The sequence below is a fragment of the Amaranthus tricolor genome, chromosome 9, assembly GCF_026212465.1.
Source record: "Amaranthus tricolor cultivar Red isolate AtriRed21 chromosome 9, ASM2621246v1, whole genome shotgun sequence".
NCBI classification, from domain to species: domain Eukaryota; kingdom Viridiplantae; phylum Streptophyta; class Magnoliopsida; order Caryophyllales; family Amaranthaceae; genus Amaranthus; species Amaranthus tricolor.
This window is the reverse complement of record NC_080055.1, coordinates 10,869,239-10,890,537: the sequence shown is the minus strand read 5'-3', so window position 1 is coordinate 10,890,537 and position 21,299 is coordinate 10,869,239. Positions and strand designations below refer to the sequence as shown.

The following is a 21,299-nucleotide window of genomic DNA, read 5'->3' as shown; positions in this document are numbered from 1 at the left end:
TTTAGACCGTGATGACAAGGTAGTCGCTTAAGTTCTTAAGGTCAAGGGTTGAAGAGCTCTTGGTGATATCCTATCACGGGGATATGTTTTACGTAGTGAGAACCTACCTATATAAGTTTGAAGTTTTGGCCGCTTCAAGTAGTCAAGATTGGGATATCCGACTATGATAAACTTATGAATAGATATGGACACGGCCCTATATAATGTGTCAAGGTAAATGACAATGTGTTATTGGTTTTGTGTGTATTTAACCTTCAAGTGGTTGGATGGGCTAGTTGATTCAATCCGTAGGGACATCATTCTAGTTCGATCGCTTGTGAAGTGTTTTATACTAGGCATTAATTCAATCCGTAGGGACATTAGCGTTGATGCATGAAACAGAATTATATACTTAATGTGTAAAGGAAGAAGGAGGTTTGTTATACTCTAAATGGGGGAGGATTGTTGAACATTTAGAGTATATAGACCTAGATTTGTATATACTACATACTTAGTATAGTAGTGAGACTACATAAATATATTATAAGTCCAAATTTAATACCTCAAAGAATTTGATGAATCATTACTTTGATTCATAAGTTTTGTTTGGTGAAACATTACTTTGTTTCATAAGCTTTGCTTCGTGAAACATTACTTTGTTTCATAAGCTTTGCTTGGTGAAAAAGCTTTGTTTGGTGAAATACTTTTGTTTCAAAATGAGGTATTGTTTGATGCATAGCTCTATAAATAGAGGTTGCATGCCAAGAGACATTCCATCCCAATTTCATATGATTTATGATTTCTCTCTTAAAAATACTCCATTCTCGTTCTTCCTTTCATGAGATAATATTGAGAGAGTAATTAACTCTTAATATCATCAAAGTTCATAATTCACTACAACACTTGTATTTAAGCACCTTTGTGGGAGAAATATCACAATAGAAAGGTGTATGAACGCCTTCTACTCATTTCAACAACTAGCTCCCTAAAGCTTAGGCACATTCCATAATCATGAACACAAAGTCAACCCCAATCTCTAAGTTATTTTAGATTTTTATTTCAAACACCATGTAGAAGAAATAAGGTTAAAGGAAAGACTTCTAGTCACCTAGAAGGGAAGTAACAAGAACCCTAATTTATTTCCATACTTTATTTGGTCTATCATTCAATTGATATTTGTAATCTCAAAGTTACAAACAAAGCTCTCATACTTGTAATCTTGGAATTAGTGCCTAATAGAAGGTACAAGGTTTCAATCTCCTACCTAAATAAGCAATCTAAATCAAATATGTAACCCCATAAATGCCAAACAAAATATGTTCAACGCTTGAATTAACATTGATATAAGCAAGCAAGTTGATTGACTACTAACTTTTTTCTGGATAGACAAGTTGAAGGATTCTAATGAATTGAACCAATTTCAAGTCTTTTCAACCAGTTATGTGGACCAAACAATTAAAAATGGGTAAGGAGAAAGCTCCACCCCAAATGCCCTAAATGAAAAGATACTCAAAAGTATACTCTTCTTTCCTTTTGAGTTTGCTATTTACATGTTATGAAGAAAAATGTCACTTTCAGTAGCAAACTCAAAGAGACAGAGAAGTAGAATACACAAAGAAATGTAAGCAAATCATCTAAACCAAAAAGGTTCAACTCACAAAGAAGTCTAAAGCAACAACTTAAGCAAGCACATACTAGTAGCTAAACATACCGAAGATTCAAGACCGGGTAGAGAATAAGGCCAATATTGTCTAAACATATATATTTTTTCCGGTTTGAGGTTTCAAGTACTTGCAACACCGAGTCAGTTAGCCTCGTACATTAATGGGTTAAGGCATTACGAGCAATAGAAACCGGAGTGATCAGTGAACATGACATCCAACAATTCGCATAAAGACTGAGCCAAACTCAAATAAACACGTACAGGTCGGATCGGAGTAGTTCTTGTAAAGCAAAAATAGGCTCAAGCAAGGCTTGTGCATACCGTCTGCGGCACTAAATTTCGACATTACGCCGATTAGTCATGAGGTCTGATTTCAGAAACATACTATGACGCATATGGCTGACTTAAAAAGAGTGATAAGAACACCAACAGGGAATTATAGGAGCTTAAAGAGTGAGTAGGAAACCAAAACCTACTCTACAAATAATGAACATGATAAGATCCTCTATTTGTACTTTTCCTTGTGTTTGTTTTCTCTTTTTCTTCAGCTGCATTTTTCTAGAGGATGTCGTTACAATCATTCAATCATAAAAGGGTGTCCTGAGAAGCCACCTAAGCGCAACTTATTATATATGATCTGCTAAATTATCAGAATTGGACAGCAGTATCGAATTCTCGCACCCGAAGAATATCAGAATGAAGGTCTGTTAAACCCTTTCTTGCTCAATATAAACAGATAGATACCTTCTATTCAATCTTATTCTGATTTTTGATGTATATATTGTGCAGTTATTCAGTTGGATGCATCGGAAGCTACAACAAGATGCCACTAGTTCAATGCAGGCTTCAAGTCTTGGTATTATCCCTCTATCAATACTCAATGCTCAATTTACCAAAATGCACGTACACAAATCCTTATAACATACCCGCCTAAAATTTTCATACTCACCACCTGCCCTACTCACCATCCATGGCGGGTAAAAATATTCATACCCACTTCTGCACACATGGGTATTGAAAGTCGGTCTGCCCATATTCACCTTAGACTCGGCCGATTCCCACCCTATACCCACGTTATACCCATCTCATACCCGACTAGTACCCACCTCTAACACATTTATTTTATATGAGTAGATGTGCATTCCTAACTACATCCAACACGTGAAATTTTAACGAGAAATAATAACTTCGCGACCAATAATTCAACATATTATTTATTAGTAAATCCAAAATCGAAAATTTACATAAGCTTTTGATCAAATATTACATAAAGTACTTTTGGCTAGTCAATTAAAATATTTTTAGAAATTTACCGACATTTTTTGATAAAAAATATTAGTTTATAGTGGGTATGGGCGAGCGGATACAAAGGGACATGTATGGGGCTAATTAGCTTGATATAGGGACAGTAAATCCTCAATCCTCATATCTACCACCTACCCAATATCCATGTCCGGTAAGGCTTTTTTTAAACTCACCTACTACCCATCAAATTCATATTCATACTCGCCTCAACCGGAGAGAATAGGGTACCAAAACAAAGAATTTTGTAAATTACCTTATCATTGTATCAAGTAGTCTAGCCAAAAGAATCAAAGTCATGAAACACCTTTTTGAAGGAACAAATAGTAATCTGACTACCTACTGAGTACTGACCACATATATTCCTAATTTCATTTATTTATTTATTGTTTCAGGGAATTCTTGTAGTTGCTTGCTGCTTATGCCAAGTAATGACTCCAAACAAATGTGGCAGCCAAATAGGCACTGTCAGGATGAATTCGGTGGCAACAACGATGAAGAGTTCAATGAAGAACAATCCTCGGAAATATTCCCAGGCTTCCTTACAATCGGAACTCTTAGTGTCGAGCCAATATCGGAACCCCCAACACCAACATTTGATTTCCCTTATGAGGTAACAAATGAAGGAGTTATGACAGACATGAAATACGACTTGAAGCTCATTAATGAAGAATTAGAGAAATTTCTTAAGGTTGAAGCTGAAAATGAAGGAAGCACCGAGTCATCAAGGAAAAACAGTCAAGCAAGTACTATAACTCTCGGAGATGAGGTGAACGATCTGAGTGATTACAACTCAGTTGATAAGCAAGTATATCCCCTACAAGGATATCTTCTTGGGTCATCCACTGAACTCCCGGAAACAAAACCAAAGAAAAAGAAAGGAAACGTGTCCTTAAATGCGCTTTTTAAGAAGAGTACTATGAAAGACAGAAGACCGAAACAACCCATAAAAGAAGTCCAATCGTCTGATCATCTAATGAACAAGATGCTGCAGCCAACTCAAAATTCTCCTATGATCAGCGAAAATCCTACTCGTCATGATGCAGTTGAGTCGTTTTTCACTCTCAAAAAGCTCAAGAAGGTAAATCCTCAGCAATTCATTTAACATTCATCCTATATAGACCCAAAGAGTTAGACAACTTTTTCTACCACTAATCGGAGCTTCGCACACAATAAAATACCACAAGCAGTGGCGGAGGGAAATGGGTGTCACGGTAGTCAAGTGACATCACTTAAATTCGGAAAACAAATAGTAGAAGTATTAAAGTGTAAGTGGGCTGAGTTGGTTCAGTGGTTATCTTTTAATCTATAGTTCAAGACCCAACTACCTTTATTTTTTCTTTCTCCATTCCTTTATTCACACCACTTTTACTTTATAAAAACCGAAGAAATAGTTAACCCATTTTGCCATTCACTTATTTTATCCTTTCAAGTGACATCACTTTTTTTTTTTCTAGATCCGCCCCTGACCATAAAGCACTCAAAATCAGTTGTTCTGGGGAACCGATTTCCCTAAAGCCTTTAGTTGCTTAAGGTTGACTGTCTTACTATAACATGGAGTTAAGAGTATCAATATCCTACATAACACAATTTCTGTTCTGCAGATCAACCGGGTTTTCCACAAAAAAGTTCATCCTGATATCAGTAAAGTTAAAGTTCCCGCAAAAGAGTGCAAGTGCAGCAAGTATGACAAAAAGAAGAATCCCAAATCCTACATAGATTCAGCACTCACCAGTGGAAAGACTAGGATTGGCTGTTGGGGCGCTCTGAAAGGAAATAAAGATATGAAACTACCTCGAGATGCAATGACCGAGAAAAATCTAGATGAACTGAAAGATGAAAGTGACAGCGAAGAAATGGAGCATTGGATCAAAACCGATGAAGAGTGTAAGTGGACATGCATGGTCACTGGTATCAATTATATATTACAGTTCAAATCATCTAGTTTTATTATGATGATAGATTATGCAAGTTTCGCTACATGATCAACAATACTAGACACGTGTTTTTTCTCTTTTTTTTTTTCCTTCTTAATAGGAAGCCAAAAAGGGCAGGAATATGCAAAAATTTGGTCTTAGAACTTCAGCAACAACCCTAAGACAAAGCCAACGAAACTAGCCAACTATACTAACCGGCATCCTATGTTACATGGACTCGGACACTGATGTCGGATATTGTACATGTCTAAGAGTCGAATACTCTAAACATTCCATTTTATGTCTAAAATAAAGTGTCTAAGTGCCATACCAATGTCCGAGCATTAAGGATCAGACATGGGAACGTGAAACAAAATGAAGAGTCCAAGTAACATAGCCGGCATCCATATAAGTTAGACAAAGTTCAACAGATACCTACAAGATATTCAACAAAGATTTACCAACTATCCACACAAATATTAAACAAAATTCATCATCTGTATTTAAATTATCATACCATTCATAATGCTAGCCAAAACATTAGCCACCCAGTGCATTTGACGATTTCCATGTCTTGGCCGTGCAGATTTTGTGCTGGAGCTGCAGCAGAACAAAGGAGTTCAGACTTCAGAATCGGAAGTTATTTCTGCCTAGTATGCTTACAGATACCAGTAATGCCACACATCGTTAGACATACACGAGCTCAGGAAGTCATTTGCAAGACTCTTTCTCTGTTCATACGGCAGTTCTGCTAAAGATAATTATGATGTGCTTTTCTCTTCCTTTTTTCCTCTTTCTCCAATGGTTATCGGTTACTACTCTTAGTGTGCTTTGTAAAAATCAGGTGTGCTGCTATTGTCTTCCAGTCTTCCTTTATAACAAGTTCATTCAGCACTCGATATTACATATTGTAATGATAATGTGACAGTAATGATTCAGATATCGAATAAAGTTCATAAGTAATTTATCAAATGAAGTGATCATACAGCACATAATAATATACCATATTCTACGTGATAGTCACAAAGCATATACAGTTGAGTTTTCCTTACAGCGATATTAGAGAAGGATGACTATAGCTAGATTGGATTGTCAAATAGCAGCCAAAACAAACACTTCCCTAATCAGCTGAAACAAGCTGGCAAGAAACCAGTTTAGTATGTACAATCAAAAAAATACGGCGCCTCACAATTAGACGAGCTTCAGTAGACATAGTATGAATGTACATGACGTAGTATAGAAAATCAAGTATACAATAGACATGCACAGTATAGAACATTTCTAACTTAGCTGCAGGTGTCCTAGTCCCTACAAGAAACTTTTCAGTGATGTCCAAGAGCATGATAGCCTATACTACTCTTTGATATGATATAGTATGCTACTAGTTGCCTCTCAAACAAGAGTCGAATCTAGTGTAACATAATTCGCTAGCTAATTCACTTTTTGAATTCGTGATTCACTCAAATTTGCCCAAGAATAGCCCAAAACCGACCATAATTTGCTTTTCCCGATTCGTGATTCGTGAGAAGATTAGCAAAACATGTGGCACTAGTCGAATCAATAAACCGTCTTAGCAATTTTCAGAATGACGCTAAATAAGCCCCTTCACAGTTGTATGTTACAAACAACCTGAATGAGATCCAATGGTGTGATGATGTGACCAAAGTTTAAGATATATACATCTCAAATCTACAAATAGCATAATCATCAACAAATGTCAACTTCGCTACCAAGTTTAAGATGTACATCTCAAACAGCGTGCTTCACATCAAAAGCAAAAACAGCAAATTTCAAGCTACAAAGGTAGAGGCTCCTCTTTCAGAACCCCACCATTTTCCATCCTCCATGATCGATCAACAAGGGGTGCTAGCTCACTGTGATTCAGAATACACAATATCACAATTGGTACCTGCACAAGATACATAGAAAGGAGAACAGCATGAAAAGGAAGCTTACTTAAGATCATGGCTGACAACAAGCAGAGTCAGCTCCTTCTTCAGATGCTTCAGTAGTTTGGCTACATCTGCCCGTGCCTTCCAATCTGCCACAATAAATACGGTGACACAAAATTAAGTCAGACCCACAAAAATGATACCTTTATGAATAAAACTGCAACTTTACTAGGACATTTACAATAACGAGTCTCATGTTTTCGTGTAGAACACTAATACATGCATCTAGTATTTCAAGCAGTATAACTGCTGCTTATCCTTGATAAGAAACTGACATATCCAATCATTAAAAGAACTTCAATGATAAATAAATAAATAAAAGATTAGAATGCATGCATACCAAGACCAGCAAGAGGTTCATCTAGAATCAACAATTCTGGAACTTGAATCTGAAACGAGGTCATCAATAATAAATAAATATTCAAGGTGTTCTAGTTGCAATCAAATTATGAAGGTCTTAGTAACATTAGCACTACCATCGTCTCACAATTTATTTCACACTTCCCTCTAGTTTCTGATCATTTTTCATCTCTCTCCATCCCCTTAAATTTTTAATTAAACTTTCATTACTAGGAGTTCCCCCCCCACTCTATAATTAATCACCAACTAGGAAATAACATCCTATACGACATTCCATTACAACATTTCATTATCCTGATGCCATTAAGTGGGTCCTGCCTAGGGTGGGTTTTGGGAAGGCCAGTTAAGTGATAAGGCTAATAAAGAGGTTGTTTTCGATTGACCCTGGGTAGCAAACGTCATGTGCAACTTCACATAAATAAGAAGTACAAGTAAATGAGTCATTTTACGTTAGGCCATTATAATCCAAAACCAAAGAACTATAAATCTTTGGCCCCATCAAAATAAGGGACAAAACACATCCCATACCACTTCTATATTAATCTTAAATTTTAAACTAACGTGCCAAAACCCTTATTAACGAAAATCTTATGAGATGAAGGGCACAAGTATAACATCCATGCCATATAGAATTACATTTTATGAAAATACTTGTCAATAAAAATCTAGATTTCTAATGATACAATTCTTATATTTTCATTATATATTTTGATAAACATGGACAGTCCAAGTTTGACTTTGAACTCCAAAAACAATGTTACCATAATTAACAGATAGACTGAAGATCTTACTAATTGAATGGCAAGAGCAAGTCGTCGCTTGTAGCCACCACTAAGGGATTGAGGATCTTTATCAAAAGGCACGCCATTTAACCCAACCTTGCAATGAAATAGAAGCAATTCAAATTGATGAACAAACTACAATTTTGAAAAAAGAATCAAAGTAGGTCGTATATTGATTAGCACAAAGACAACATATGAGCACTACATTTGGATAGAGTTTGTGTCATATATAATGTCAAAGGCCTATAATGCAAAGAGACGAACAATACCCAATTTAGAGCCCGTGCAAGATTGGAAGCGAGATATTCCCTTGTTTTAAGACCCCCTTTTTGCTTTGGCCAGGCAAATGTTACCTCGTCCAACAAAGTATCAGCCAGAAAGTATCTAGCACAAAAACAAATAATAAGTAGAAACTTCAGGACACCGATTAGGGATGGCAATGGATCCTGGACCCGACCCAGATCCGCTGATCCAGATTCGTTTTCACTATTCTGGGTCCTAAAATTTTGGACCCAGCGGATCCAGGTTGAAACTAGATCCGATTTCAAATGACAGAATTTGGATTCGGATCTCAAAAAAAAAAACCCGAACTTTTTTTTAAAAACGAATCATGGGCTGCAATTTGATTTACTTATAAAGTCCAATATGTTCCCTCTGTTCTAAAGTCTGTAACATAAATAATAATTACGAACCCTAAGCTCATGTTTATAATTACTAAATCTAACGATTCACATTATATTGTGTTGTTTGTAGTCTTGTTTTTGGAATTTAATTGTGAGAATATTAGTTATTAAAGGCTATGTTAATTTGTAGTGTTGTCATTGTTAGTTTTTTCATTCTTAGTTATACATAATTATTATCATTCGTTAAAGAATATAACTCTATTGCAATCTCAATACGATTTAAAATTCATCAAGCATTTCAAAATAAGCTTGACTTGTTTTGAACACGAATCTGATATTGGATCCATGGATCTGGATCTGGGTCCTAAAAATTTAGACCCTTGGATTTGAATCCGGATCTGGGTCTTGCCTCACCGATGATCTTCCTAAAATAACAGAGAAGAAGACAAGGGAAGAGAAGAATAAGAATTTGGGTAGAAGTTTACTATAGAGAAAAACTAAGCAATTTCCAAGAAAAACCTGCACGTACTAAGTAAATATCTCTGGGAACTTAAAAAAATGAGGTATTTAAGGGCACTTTTATTTCTATAGGGAAAGTAGAAGCGATGTCTGAGATCACACAATTGAATAAAAGTGCATATCGGCACACATTCTATTGATCAGGATCAGGATCAACTTCTACTCAAAGCAAAAAAAAACCAAGCATAACTTTAAGATGTAAACTTTGGTTCTTTACACATAAACATATGTTCCAAACAAATAAAGTTGAGATTCCAAAGTGTTCAAGGAAAGCAGAAGTAGCATTTGAAGCACACAGTCGAGCTCAAGGAAAGGTGAAACAGCCATATATTGCAATCAAAAATGCAAATAATGATAACTCCTACAGAAAAAATAAACTCATTTAGGTGGTAAATGAAATGCAGCCTCTAAACCCACAACATTACACACCTTTCTGGAAACTGAAAAACAATTCCAACTCGCTCTGGTGGTAACAACTCAGATGGTTGATTTGAACGCCCATCCTCTCCATATCCTTGTAAAAGGATGGAACCTGATGTTGGTTTACTTAGCCCAGCAAGCAGCTGCAAACAAAAAGAATGTCAAAGACTTATAAAGTACATGAACATGATAAGTTGATACCATGATAGTATTACCAATAAAACTAAAAAAAACCTGCAAAAGTGTTGTCTTTCCACTGCCACTTCGTCCAAAGATTAAACCAAAACTGAGAAATCACAAAAGAAAATCAAATTGCAACATTAAAATAAAGATTGATAGAATTAGGTTGCTCAATGTAAGGATTTTTAGCACAAAAACTACCGTAAAAGCTATTAATGAATTAGGACTATACAAACTCATCCACCAGTAAATTAAAAGAACAGATGATCATAACTATCTACACAGCCAGTAGATATAGCATAAGCAGCCCACCCAAATTCAAAAGGACAACCTTAAGAAATGCACAAAATATGTAGGCCAGGTAATTTTCTGGCTCACTTTCTAGAAAACAAAACATGTATTCAATTATTCATCCTCCATTCACGGAGAGGAGATTTATCCAAGTTAGTCCCATTTTGTTTGTTTTGAATCAGAAAAATTATCTATAGCAACGACACAGTGTGGGCCAAAGATCAGTAGTTCTTTGGTTTCGGATTATAATCATACATTGACTATATTCAAATGACTCATTGATTTATCTGCACTTTTTATTTATGCGAAGTTGGATGAGTTTTCTACCAAGGGCCAATTAAAAACAACCTCTTCGTTATCTCTCAAGAGTAAGGTTGCGTAAATTCGACCCTCCTTGGTGGGAGCCAAATAAAGGCAATGCAGCAGAATGTTGTGCCTATAACAAAGACACAAAGAAAGGGTTTCCCTCCTAGAACCACAAAGGGAAGGGAAAAAAAGGCTAATTGATGAACCAAAAATATGTTTTCACAACTATACTCCAATGTTCAAGAAATTACCACACTTAGATATTAGGCCGTGACAATTCATCACTTAATCTCACCGTGGGCCACTCGTGTGGATACGGAACACCCGTTGGTTCAAGCCCACAAACCCACGGGTTAAGAGCATTGACTTGCACATACACTTGGTAAGGTTCATTGCTTCCCAAAACCATATGGTAGTAGGAGGATTAACCCACCTAATATATATGCAAGTCCACAACTCACTATTTTATCGATGTGGAATCTTGTCTCAAATGTGAAGTATTTCCAACACAAAATATCATGTGTACATTCATCATCATCAAGAAATTAATAGACACCATCTCCCATCTCTCTTATATAGCCACCATAACGTAAGCAGCTGGTTTTGGCAGAATACCCAGACTGGAAAGCGAAGAGACAAAGAAAGATGGAAAATGCAATAGCAATTTCTCGAGAACTAAATACAAGAAGCGTAATACTCTAGTATCTAGGAGAGCAATATAATAGGTGTACCTTTTCTGTGGGAGACAAAAGCTTACGTTGTTCAATATATTAATTTGAGTCCCAGGTGCCCTATAACATAGATCTTTAACCTTGCAGGAGAACAAAACAATGAGTTCTACAATGCCTAAAATGTTAAAATCCAAAAATATTAACCATCAATTTCACATAGACACTTGCAATTTAGATAAGCGGACTAGAACCATGACAGCAAGAAGTTGGACTAGGAAATTAGTTTCAGCCACACGCAAACAAAAATATTTCTTTCATATCACCATGCGTCCATGCTATTGCTTATGGGAACTGGGCAGAGCACTCAAAGGGAAACTGAGAGTTATGGGAGCAAGTGGATTTGAAAGTTCACCCAGAATCCAAAAGTCTATTTTGTACACTCAAAATAGTAGTGTCTGTTCTCCATCACTTATTCCATCTCTTCTACGGTTCTACTAAAGCAGAGAAGCTATTCATGTTATAAGCACATATGACTTTTGCTTTCTTAGTTCTTTAAGCAAAATATCAACATTGTAGCATAATGATAGGTCGACACTTGACAGCACCAACTATAAAAAGCATGGGATAGAACCTACACATTGGAAAAATTTTCAGAACAGCGATCAAATAGAGTGCAGCAGCCCACAAGTTAAGCAACAGTAATCTATTTGAAAGAGTTCAAAAGTCCTTGAAATATTAGAAGCCAGACAAGCCAATTCACTACTTTAGCCCAGGCCTCCGCATAGAGTTAGTTTCAAAATCAACATTCTAAATTTCATAACAATTTTGCATACTAATACATTCTAATATAACTTCACTGTGATACCAGATATTTGAACACTGAAAGAATGTAATTGTATAGGCTTATATACATGGCCTCATGTCACGCAAGGCGGAAGCCAAACATCAACAGAAAACAGCACGTATCCTGTTTAAAGTTCTATCAACTAAGTGGAAAATTGGCCAAAATGTTTTCATTTCGCACAACTTCAACAGATTTCCATGGTTGATCATGGTCATAGTATTTCACCAAACATAAAATAGATCTTTAAGAAGTATGTTACAGAAAAAAGGCAACTAAGGAAATTTGTTTTTCTTATTCCAACTCCCAAGAAAAAATAGCATCCAAATTCCTCCAATCCATTGCTTGGATGATGAGTATTGATAGGAAACAAAAGAACAGTTTCATATCCGTCACAAACTCACAATATGATTGCTTTTCTCTATTTTAAGGATAGAAGTGTCATAAATTTGACATTGTAACAAATATTAGACTCTCTTTTCGTATTGCTTCCTTTCCTACCACAATCCATCAGGGGGTGATTGGTTTGGTGAATGACGTTTGCTCAAAGAAAACATTTTCCCCTATTTTCCTTTATTTGGTTTGACAACAGATTTAGAAAGCAAAACCTGAGTGGAAAAGTGTTTTCCATCCCTTCACGGATATTCACTCTTCCATTTCTAACATCGCCATTTCCTCCTTAGTTTAATAGTTTTTCATTCACCCCAACAATAGAAAATTAATTATCATTTACATTTTCCAATATAAAAAAGCTTCCTAAATAATGTTATCCAAGGAAAATGTTCACAACCAAACCAAACACCCCAAAATCACAAAAGCAGAAGACTTTAAGAGACTAAATTAACAAATTATCACCCTTCTCGCCCCCCTCCCCCCCCCCCTAAATCATGTCCTTTTCCTACTAATAACAATCCAATTCAACTTTGCAGAACAATTATGCATTTACTTCAAAACAGAAACAATGAAACAAATTTGGTTTCTTATTCTAATAGCCAAGAAGACAATAGCATCTTCATTCTTCCATTGCTTGGATGATGAGTAAAAGTAAGAAGCAAAGAACAATTTCATATAATTAACTATATGATTGCTTTTCTCTATTATCAAGATAGAAAAATAAGAACAAACATTAAATTATCCTTTCACTTTCCTTTCATTAGCTTTCCTTCAAAATTCCACAAATCAAAATTCAACAACCAAGCGTCCGGATGATCCTTATAAAAAATAGGTATGTCTATGCGTTTGAGGCGCCAATTGCTTGCCCCAGAATTGTTGGTTGATTCACCATATACTGTATTTTCGTGGGATGGGTTAGAATAATCATAGGGTACAAAAGATCCCCCATGAAAGTTGTTGGGTTTGTGGGGTATTGGATTGAGGTGAAAGGGAGGGATATTAGGTTTTGTGATGTGTGGAGTTGAGGGATAGTTTGGGTAACAGTCTGTAAAATGGCAGTGGGTATGGGGGCTAATAGAGGTTTGTTAGGATTGAGTAAAGTTTGGTTGTTGTTTATGTCGTAGTGGATATTCTGATTAGGTAAGGATGGTGTTTGTCGGGTTTTATTAGTGGGAATTATTTGTAAGGTTTCTTGTAGTTGATTATGCCCCTCAATGATGATTGACATAATAGATTCTTTTAAAGAATCATGTATTCAGGCCATTCTTTCCTCCAAGGCAAAAATTTCAAATTGTACTTGTGAAGGTAATAAATCCTTCAGTAGGTTTAAGTCTTGCTCTAATGATTCAAATCTTTGGTGGTTAGTAGGATCCCTTCATGACAGTTGGATTCCCCATTTTTTTGTATTTTTGCTATGATACCTAGTGTGATGGATCAGCAGATTTTTTATAAGTACATTTAATAAAGAGAGAAAAAAAAAGAGGGAGGAGAGTATAGAAGAAGGATGAGTATATTGCTTTTGATCTCCAGAATACACTTATTGTAGGGTATATATATTGATTAAAAGTACTAGATCCTTCTCTAAAATACACTGAATTTAGTCTGACATCATGACAGAATTAATCTCTGCTCCCAAGTGATAGCAGTAATTTCCTCATGATTAGCAGCTTTATTAGCCTTCCTTCCCTTCTTCAGTCGTCCACTATATGTCATGTACTCTTTGTTACCTCTACTCCTTACACATAGTCTTCCAATCAATTCCAATCAAAAAGACATCAAATACATCGTCCTTGTGCTTGATGAAATAGCAACAAACCTAATAATCATTTATAAACATAAGCAAATAGTTGCATCCACCAAATAAAGTCTTCCTAGAAGGCCCCCAAAGATCGGAATGTATGTAATCAAGGATCCTTTTGGTGTTGTGAATCGTCGGTTTGAAACTCACCTTCTTGTGTTTCCCATAAACACAATGTTCGCAAAAATCGAGGTTCCCAAGCTTCTTACCTCCAAACAACCCTTGCTTGCTCAACTCCTGCATACCTCTTTCCCCATGTGATCCAACCACAAGTGCCGAAGTTTGGTTTCTTCATTGGACATAACACTAGTGGAGACATTCACAGAGCCAAAATTAGTTGAACCCTCAAGAGCATAGGAACTCTCATTCATCTTCCCCTTCATCACAACTAGTGAACCTTTAATGACCTTCATCGCTCCACGTTGACAACTAATCCTAAAACCATTCTTGTCCAAAGTACCCAATGAGATCAAATTCTTCTTTAGACCCGGAAGTGCCTAATATCGATCAAAGTCCTCACCATACCATCAAACATTTTCATTTGAACACTCCCAACACCAACAACCTTGCAAGTTGCATTATTTCCCATGGTAACATTTCCTCCATCTAGCCTTTCATAGGTAGTGAAGAGATCTTTGTTTGGTGTCATATGGAAGGAACATTCAGAGTCAAGAATCCACTCATTCTCACCCTAATAGTTGTACTCGTATGTGGCAACCAAAACGCCACCATCACCACTATTATTCACATAGCTAGCCTCGGCATTGCTAGAACCCTCCTTAGACCTCTCATCATCATTGGAATGTTTCTTTTTCCACTTCCGACAATCCTTCTTGATGTGACCCTTTAGTTTGCAATAGTTGCAAGTCTTGTTCTTGTTTGGTCCTCTAGACTTAGACCTATCTTTGCCCTTGTTCCCATTACCATAAGTAGAACCCTTTTCATTAGTCCTACCCCTCACAAACAAACCAACATTTGAAGTGCTAGATGATTTATGTGACAATTGGATATCAATTAAGTCCCTTGGGGTCAATGCATTCTTAACATCATCACTACTCAAATCATCAATATCATAAAGCAAGGTCTCTCAACAGTGCTTGTAAGATGGTGGCAAGGACACAATAAATATATAGCCAAGTCCTCATCATCAAGTTTCACATTAATATTTTGCAAATCCATTACAACAGAGTAGAATTCATAAAGATGAGTTTTTAAGGGTTTACCTTCCTCCAAGTAAAGATCGTAGAGTCTACTCTTCAAGAGTAGCTGGTTGGTTACACTATTTGTCATGTAAAAAGACTCCAACTTCTCACATATCCCCTTTGAGGTGACCTCCTTCACAACTTCTCTCAATACTTCATCTAAAAGACAAAGTTGTACAGCCTACAATGCATTTACATCCATCCTTTCCCATTTTTCTTCACTCAAATCAGTTTCTTCTCTTCTCCATCAAGAGCTTATGCACCCCATTTTGTATCAATATTGCCTTCATTTTGACTTGCCACAAGCCAAAGTTAACACTCCTATCAAACTTTTCAATATCTAGCTTCATTGAAGACATGTTTCAACAAGCTTACACTCTCAAACACTCCCAAACACCACCAAATACCTTAGGCTATGATACCAATTGAAATAACAAGCACTCTAGGGCATAAAGATTCAAACTTTATCCCTACAACACCCAAGAACAATGGTAGAGGTGTTGTGTGTGATGTAACAACTTACTTTTATGAGCAGAAACAACTCCAACATTTACATCAAAGCAAAAACAAGAAAGATTGGTGTCAATAAAAAAGACTAGCTGACTCATTCCATAAATTCATTTGTTAGAGTTCGTGTGACTTAAGTGCACCATGAGGGAAACTTGATACTTGCATGTGTAATCATGTATGATGGTGTATGGGACTACTTAGAACTGTGTACTTGATGAGGTAATGGAAAGGGGTTCTGTGTTACTTGTTGCATGTTGCTGCTGAAGATTAGAAGACTATTGCCTTCACCGCTCGACCAGGCAGCCTCTCTACTCGAGTCGAGCAAGAGGTCGAGTGACCTTCAGCGACGCTCCCCTGATTCTGTTGCGGCTTCTATTTTACGGCTGGTCACATATTGTTTTGTTATGGGCTTTTGCCCTATCATTAGCATGTTACTTCTAGCATAAATAGAAGCCTCCACACTCATACATAGAATTATTCTAACCCTAAGCCAAGCACAAACCCTCTTCTCTTTTTCTCTTCTTCTCTTCTACTCTAAGTGTAACATCTCCATTGTATGAGTTTTTGAAGAACGTTATTGTTATTCTCTATAATACTATCAAGATAAACACCACCGAGGAAATAGCCCATGTTGGGTGAATCTCGTAAATTTTTTATGTCGTTTTTTATTGTTTTATTTCTTATTGTTTTCTTTATAGTGCATCGAAGTAAGTTGCTCTATTACATAGAACACCCCTACCATTGTTCTTGGGTGTTGTAGGGATAAAGATCGAATCTTTATGCCCTAGAGTGCTTCTTATTTCAATTGGTATCAGAGCCTAAGGTATTTAGTGGTGTTTAGGAGTGTTTGAGAGTGTAAACTTGTTAAAACATGCCTTCAATGGAGCCAGATATTGAAAAGCTTGACGAGAGTATTAAATTTGGCTGTGGCAAGTCAAAATGAAGGCAATATTGATACAAAATCGAGTGCATAAGGCTCTTGATGGTGAACAAAAGAAACACGTTGGATTAAATGAAGGATAATGGGAAGAGATGGATGCAAAAGCATTGTCGGCTATGCAACTGTCTTTCAAATTAAGTATTGAGAGAAGTTGCGAAGAAGGTAACCTCAAAGGGGATATGAGAGAAGTTGGAGTCCCTTTACACGGCAAAGAGTGTAACCAACCGGCTACTCTTGTAGAGTAGACTCTACGATCTTCTTTTGAAGGAAGGTAAACCCTTAAAACATCATCTTGATGAATTCTACTTTATTGTCATCGATTTGCAAAATATTAATGTGAAACTTGATGATGAGGGCTTGGCTATATATTTGTTGTGTTCCTTATCACCATCTTATAAGCACTTTACATAATCCATGCTTTATGGTAGAAATAATTTGAGTAGTGATGATGTCACGAATGCATTGACTTAAAGGGACTTGATTGATACCCAATTGTCACATAAATCATCTAGCACTTCAAATAATGGCTTGTTTGTGAGGGGTAGGATAATGAAAAGGTATCTACTTATGGTACAGGGAACAAGGGAAAAGGTAGGTTCAAGTCTAGCGGACCAAACAAGAACAAGACTTGCAACTATTGCAAGTTTAAGGGTCACATCAAGAAGAATTGCTGGAAATGAAAAAAGAAGCATTTCAATGATGATGAGAGGTCTAAGGAGGGTTCTAGCAATACCGAAGCTAGCTATGTGAATGGTAGTGATAATGGTGGCGTTTTGGTTGCCACACATGAGTACGGGTGTGAAAATGAGTGGAATCTTGACTCTGGGTGTTCCTTTCATATGACACCCAACAAAGATCTCTTCATTACCTATGAAAGGTTAGATGGAGGAAATAACACCATGGGCAACAATGCAACTTGCAAGGTTGTTGGTGTTGAGAGTGTTCAAATGAAGATGTTTAATGGTATGATGAGGACTTTAACCGATGTTAGGCATGTTACAGGGTTAAAGAAGAACTTGATCTCTTCACTACCTATGAATAGTTGTAGGATTAATTGTCAAGGTGGTGTGATGATGGTCAATAGTGGTTCAATAGTTGTGATGAAGGGGTAGATGAATGGGAGTTTGTATGCTTTAGAGGGTTCAATTATCTCCGGCTCTATGAATGTCTCAACTAGTGTTATGTCTGATGAAGAAACCAAACTTTGGCACTTGAGGTTGGGTCACATGGGGGAAAGAGGCATGCATGAGTTGAGCAAGCAATGCTTGTTTGGAGGTAAGAAGCAAAGAAACCTGGGTTTTTTCAAACATTGTGTTTATGATAAACACAAGAGGGTGAGTTTCAAGCCGACTATCCACAAGACCAAACAAATTCTTAATTACATACATTTCGATCTTTGGGGGCCTTCTAAGAAGACTTTACTTGGTTGGTGCAGCTATTTGCTTAGTCCCCACGTCCGCTTTTTCCGCCCGCAACCCAAGAAGTTGGCAAAGCCAACACAACACTCTCATTGATAACTGTTCAAGGAAGGTTTGGTGCTATTTCATCAAGCACAAGGATGATGTATTTGATGTCTTCATTGATTAGAAGACCATGATTGAAAAGAAAACCGAGAAAAGCATCAAGACATTGAGAACAGACAATGGTCTTGAGTTTGTTGATAAGAAGTTTCTTCAATATTGTACCAAGGAGGGTATAATGAGGCATAGAACATGTGTTGGAAGGCCTCAACAAAATATTGTAGCGGAAAGGATGAACAATAATTTGTTGGAAAGGACTAGAAGTATGATCATACAAGCTAAGTTAAGCAAGAGATTTTGGGCTGAAGTCGTTGCTATGGAATGCTACTTGGTGAAATTGAGCACATCGTGAGACGATCAAGCACATTGACATCACGTACAATTTCATTCAAGATGAAGTTGAGCACAAGAAATTGGGCTTAGTGAAGATAAGCACAAATAACAATCCAACCGACATGATGACAAAGCCTTTGCGCACCAATAAGTTCACTTTTTGCATGGACTAGGTTGGTTTGGAACCTTGCTTGATGTAAAGCCAGTAGACGGTATTTTCGTGGTTGTTAGTTGTTCCATTGATTAGTAGTGTGTTGGAAGGAGTGTCTAGAAGGAAGTGTGACTTGGGTAGACTCAAGTCAAGGTGGAGATTGTTAGAGTTGGTGTGATTTGAGTGCTCCATGAAGGAAGCTTGATGCTTGCATGTGTGATCGTGTATGATGGTGTATAGGACTACTTGAAGATGTGTAGTTGATGAGGTAATGAAAGGGGGTTCTCCTGCTGCTGAAGATCAAGATCAGAAGGCTAATGTCTTCACCGCTCGACCAGGCAGCCTCTCCGCTTGTGTCGACCAAGAGGTCGAAAGACCTTCAGCGATGCTCCCTTGTTTCTGCTGCGGCTTCTGTTTTACAGTTGGTCACATATTGTTTTGTTATGGGCTATTTCCCTGTGATTAGCATGGTACTTCTAGTATAAATAGAAGTCTCTACACTCATACATAGAATTATTCTAACCCTATGCCAAACACAAACCCTCTTCTTTCTCTTCTCTTCCTCTCTAAGTGTAATACCTTTATTGTATGAGTTCTAGAAGAACTCCATTGTTATTCTCTATAATACAATCAAAATAACCACCACCAAGGACTTAGCCCACATTGGATAAACCTCGTAATTTTTTTGTGTCTTTGTTCATTGCTTTATTTCTTATTTTTTCAATTCTAGTTCATAGAAGTAAGCTGTTTCATTACGTAGAACACCCCTACCGTTGTTCGTGGGTGTTGTACGGATAAAGATTGAATCTTTATGCTCTAGAGTGCTTCTTATTTCACCATTAAACCCAAAAAATAACCCTAATTCAAGGTAAGGCGAGGTTAATTCCTTTCTTAATCGACCCAAAAACAAATAACATTAACAAACAAAGACAGCTAATTCAATATTCATGTGGAATTATTAAAAATTACAAACAAAAAGCTGCATTGACACTAAGCCAGAAGATACATATACTTACTTCAAAGCAGGAATAATCACAAAATATCCTTGAAGACTGTAAGTTTCTTGAATTCAATCTGGTACATCTGGAGGAAAAAAAAAAAGAGAGAGCAAATTATTCACAATATCAAAAACCCAAGATTAAAAGGTTAAGTAAAATAAAATATGAACTACTTACAATGACTTACTCGAAGTTATAGAAAGGGAAGAAAGGGGGGTACCCATGAAGTTGGTAAGCATTGGGGGAGAGCCGGTTGCCATCGCTCTCTGTTGGAAATGTGAAGTTTCAGAAATCAGGTATGGCCATAAACCAACTAGATTGAGGAATTCGGGCCTCGCGGGCTCGGGGTTGAATTTGGAAAGGGGTTCGGGTCTTCGGGTTACGATTGGGTCTTCGGGTCGAAATTTGAAAGTTTCTCGTGTCGTGTGCTAGATGGAATCAGTGAATTGCACATCACTTATGTCAATACACATTTTTATAAGAGACAGTTTCACTGTGAGATACATAAATAGTTTAATAATACAAAGTATGAGTATACAGACTTCTTATTTAAGGTCGTCTCACCGAGAAACGGTATCTCACAAGAGAAGCTTGTGACCTTGTGTAAATATTATAGGAAAAGTAGGCACATAAGATAAATAACAAGTAATTAGAAGAAATAAATCAATTAAAAGACAAACTAAATTTACAAATTGTTCTTGTTTGCTTTTCTGGAACAATTAATTATGAACTTAATCCTTTGATCTAGGATTAATCAGAAACTAATGCTAGTGATGTGGAAGTCTGTTTTTGCTATCTTGCCAAGTTATGCAATAAGATCGCCTGAAAAGATATCTTGTTCCTGTAAAATGCAATAAGGGGTTAGAAGAGCCCGAAATGTTTTTCCGGGAACCCTCTGTGTAACACCCCTGAATTTCCGACCCCTTAATGAAACCAAAATCGTAAAGGACGGGAGGAAATTCGGGTGTTACATAAAAGAAAATATGAAATTAATTTGGATAAATTCTAGATATTAAGTTATTAACTTTAAAAAGTTGAGTGTGTGCGCCTTTGTAGAAAAACAAAAGTTATTTAGAAGCTAATAAAGTAAAGGCACCAACGGCCTATCAAAACTATGTCACGGCGAAATGATTCGTCGCCAGCTTCTCAAATCAACATGCCAAGCATGGATCGTGGTTCCAGTGTCGACGTTTGCGTTTTAAAAAGACTTAACTCCTTAAAACTATACAGAATTATAAACTACACAGCGAAAATACAATTATACAAGGGAGGACACAAGGCCTCATAACAAAACACATACAACCAAAGTTTACAAAAGATAACAAGAGCTACAAAATCGAAAGATAAGGGTATGCCACAGGTTATGCTTCGCCCTCATCACTCTCCCCCAATGCAAGGCAATGCAAAAGAAGCTCCAATACCTGTTACGCCTGTCTATGATTCTCCTGCTGTTCGACATTAGACCAAAGGTCAATGTGTCATAGCAGGGCAATCATAGAATGTCATCAACAATCAAACATAAATGCAAACACGTACACGTCAGTAACTAGCATCAAATATAATAAGGCCAACTACTAGATAACATTATATTATAAAACAACATAAGATGATTTCATAAGACACAAGCACAAATAGTAACCGTTTATCGG

At 36.8% G+C, this 21,299-nt stretch overlaps 2 protein-coding genes across 4 annotated transcripts; one reads left to right on the top strand and one right to left on the bottom strand.

Annotated features, from left to right (window-relative positions):
* Positions 1 to 2,198: 2,198 nt before the first annotated feature.
* On the top strand, positions 2,199 to 6,060 carry LOC130823715 (protein LAZY 1). Its single transcript, XM_057688443.1, has 5 exons — positions 2,199 to 2,344; positions 2,432 to 2,498; positions 3,340 to 4,025; positions 4,549 to 4,831; positions 5,447 to 6,060. Exons 1-5 carry the CDS (start codon positions 2,339 to 2,341, stop codon positions 5,512 to 5,514), a joined length of 1,110 nt encoding a protein of 369 aa, XP_057544426.1. The 5' UTR covers positions 2,199 to 2,338; the 3' UTR covers positions 5,515 to 6,060.
* LOC130823716 (ABC transporter I family member 11, chloroplastic) lies at positions 4,825 to 19,971 on the bottom strand. Of its 3 annotated transcripts, XM_057688446.1 has the most exons (11): positions 19,828 to 19,971; positions 19,669 to 19,735; positions 11,025 to 11,104; positions 9,751 to 9,802; positions 9,526 to 9,659; positions 8,224 to 8,338; positions 7,964 to 8,050; positions 7,153 to 7,201; positions 6,817 to 6,901; positions 5,378 to 5,460; positions 4,825 to 5,295 (listed from the first exon to the last, which is right to left on the bottom strand). In XM_057688446.1, exons 1-11 carry the CDS (start codon positions 19,908 to 19,910, stop codon positions 5,285 to 5,287), a joined length of 846 nt encoding a protein of 281 aa, XP_057544429.1. In that variant the 5' UTR covers positions 19,911 to 19,971; the 3' UTR covers positions 4,825 to 5,284. The 3 variants fall into 3 exon arrangements, with proteins under 3 accessions (XP_057544429.1, XP_057544427.1, XP_057544430.1); XM_057688444.1 differs by having other exon boundaries at positions 4,825 to 5,460; XM_057688447.1 differs by lacking the exons at positions 4,825 to 5,295; positions 5,378 to 5,460 and adding an exon at positions 6,418 to 6,734.
* Between the last annotated feature and the right edge of the window lie 1,328 nt (positions 19,972 to 21,299).

Excerpts from the sequence above, each read along its gene's own strand:
- LOC130823715 (XM_057688443.1), top strand. Across the intron at positions 2,499-3,339 it reads AATGCAGGCTTCAAGTCTTG|GGAATTCTTGTAGTTGCTTG; the intron begins GTATTATCCCTC and ends TTATTGTTTCAG. Across the intron at positions 4,832-5,446 it reads GATCAAAACCGATGAAGAGT|ATTTTGTGCTGGAGCTGCAG; the intron begins GTAAGTGGACAT and ends TTGGCCGTGCAG.
- LOC130823716 (XM_057688444.1), bottom strand. The coding sequence starts at position 19,910 with ATGGCAACCGGCTCTCCCCCAATGCTTACCAACTTCATGGGTACCCCC. Across the intron at positions 19,736-19,827 it reads ATAACTTCGAGTAAGTCATT|ATGTACCAGATTGAATTCAA; the intron begins GTAAGTAGTTCA and ends TTTTTCCTCCAG. Across the intron at positions 9,660-9,750 it reads GAAAGACAACACTTTTGCAG|CTGCTTGCTGGGCTAAGTAA; the intron begins GTTTTTTTTAGT and ends TTTTGTTTGCAG.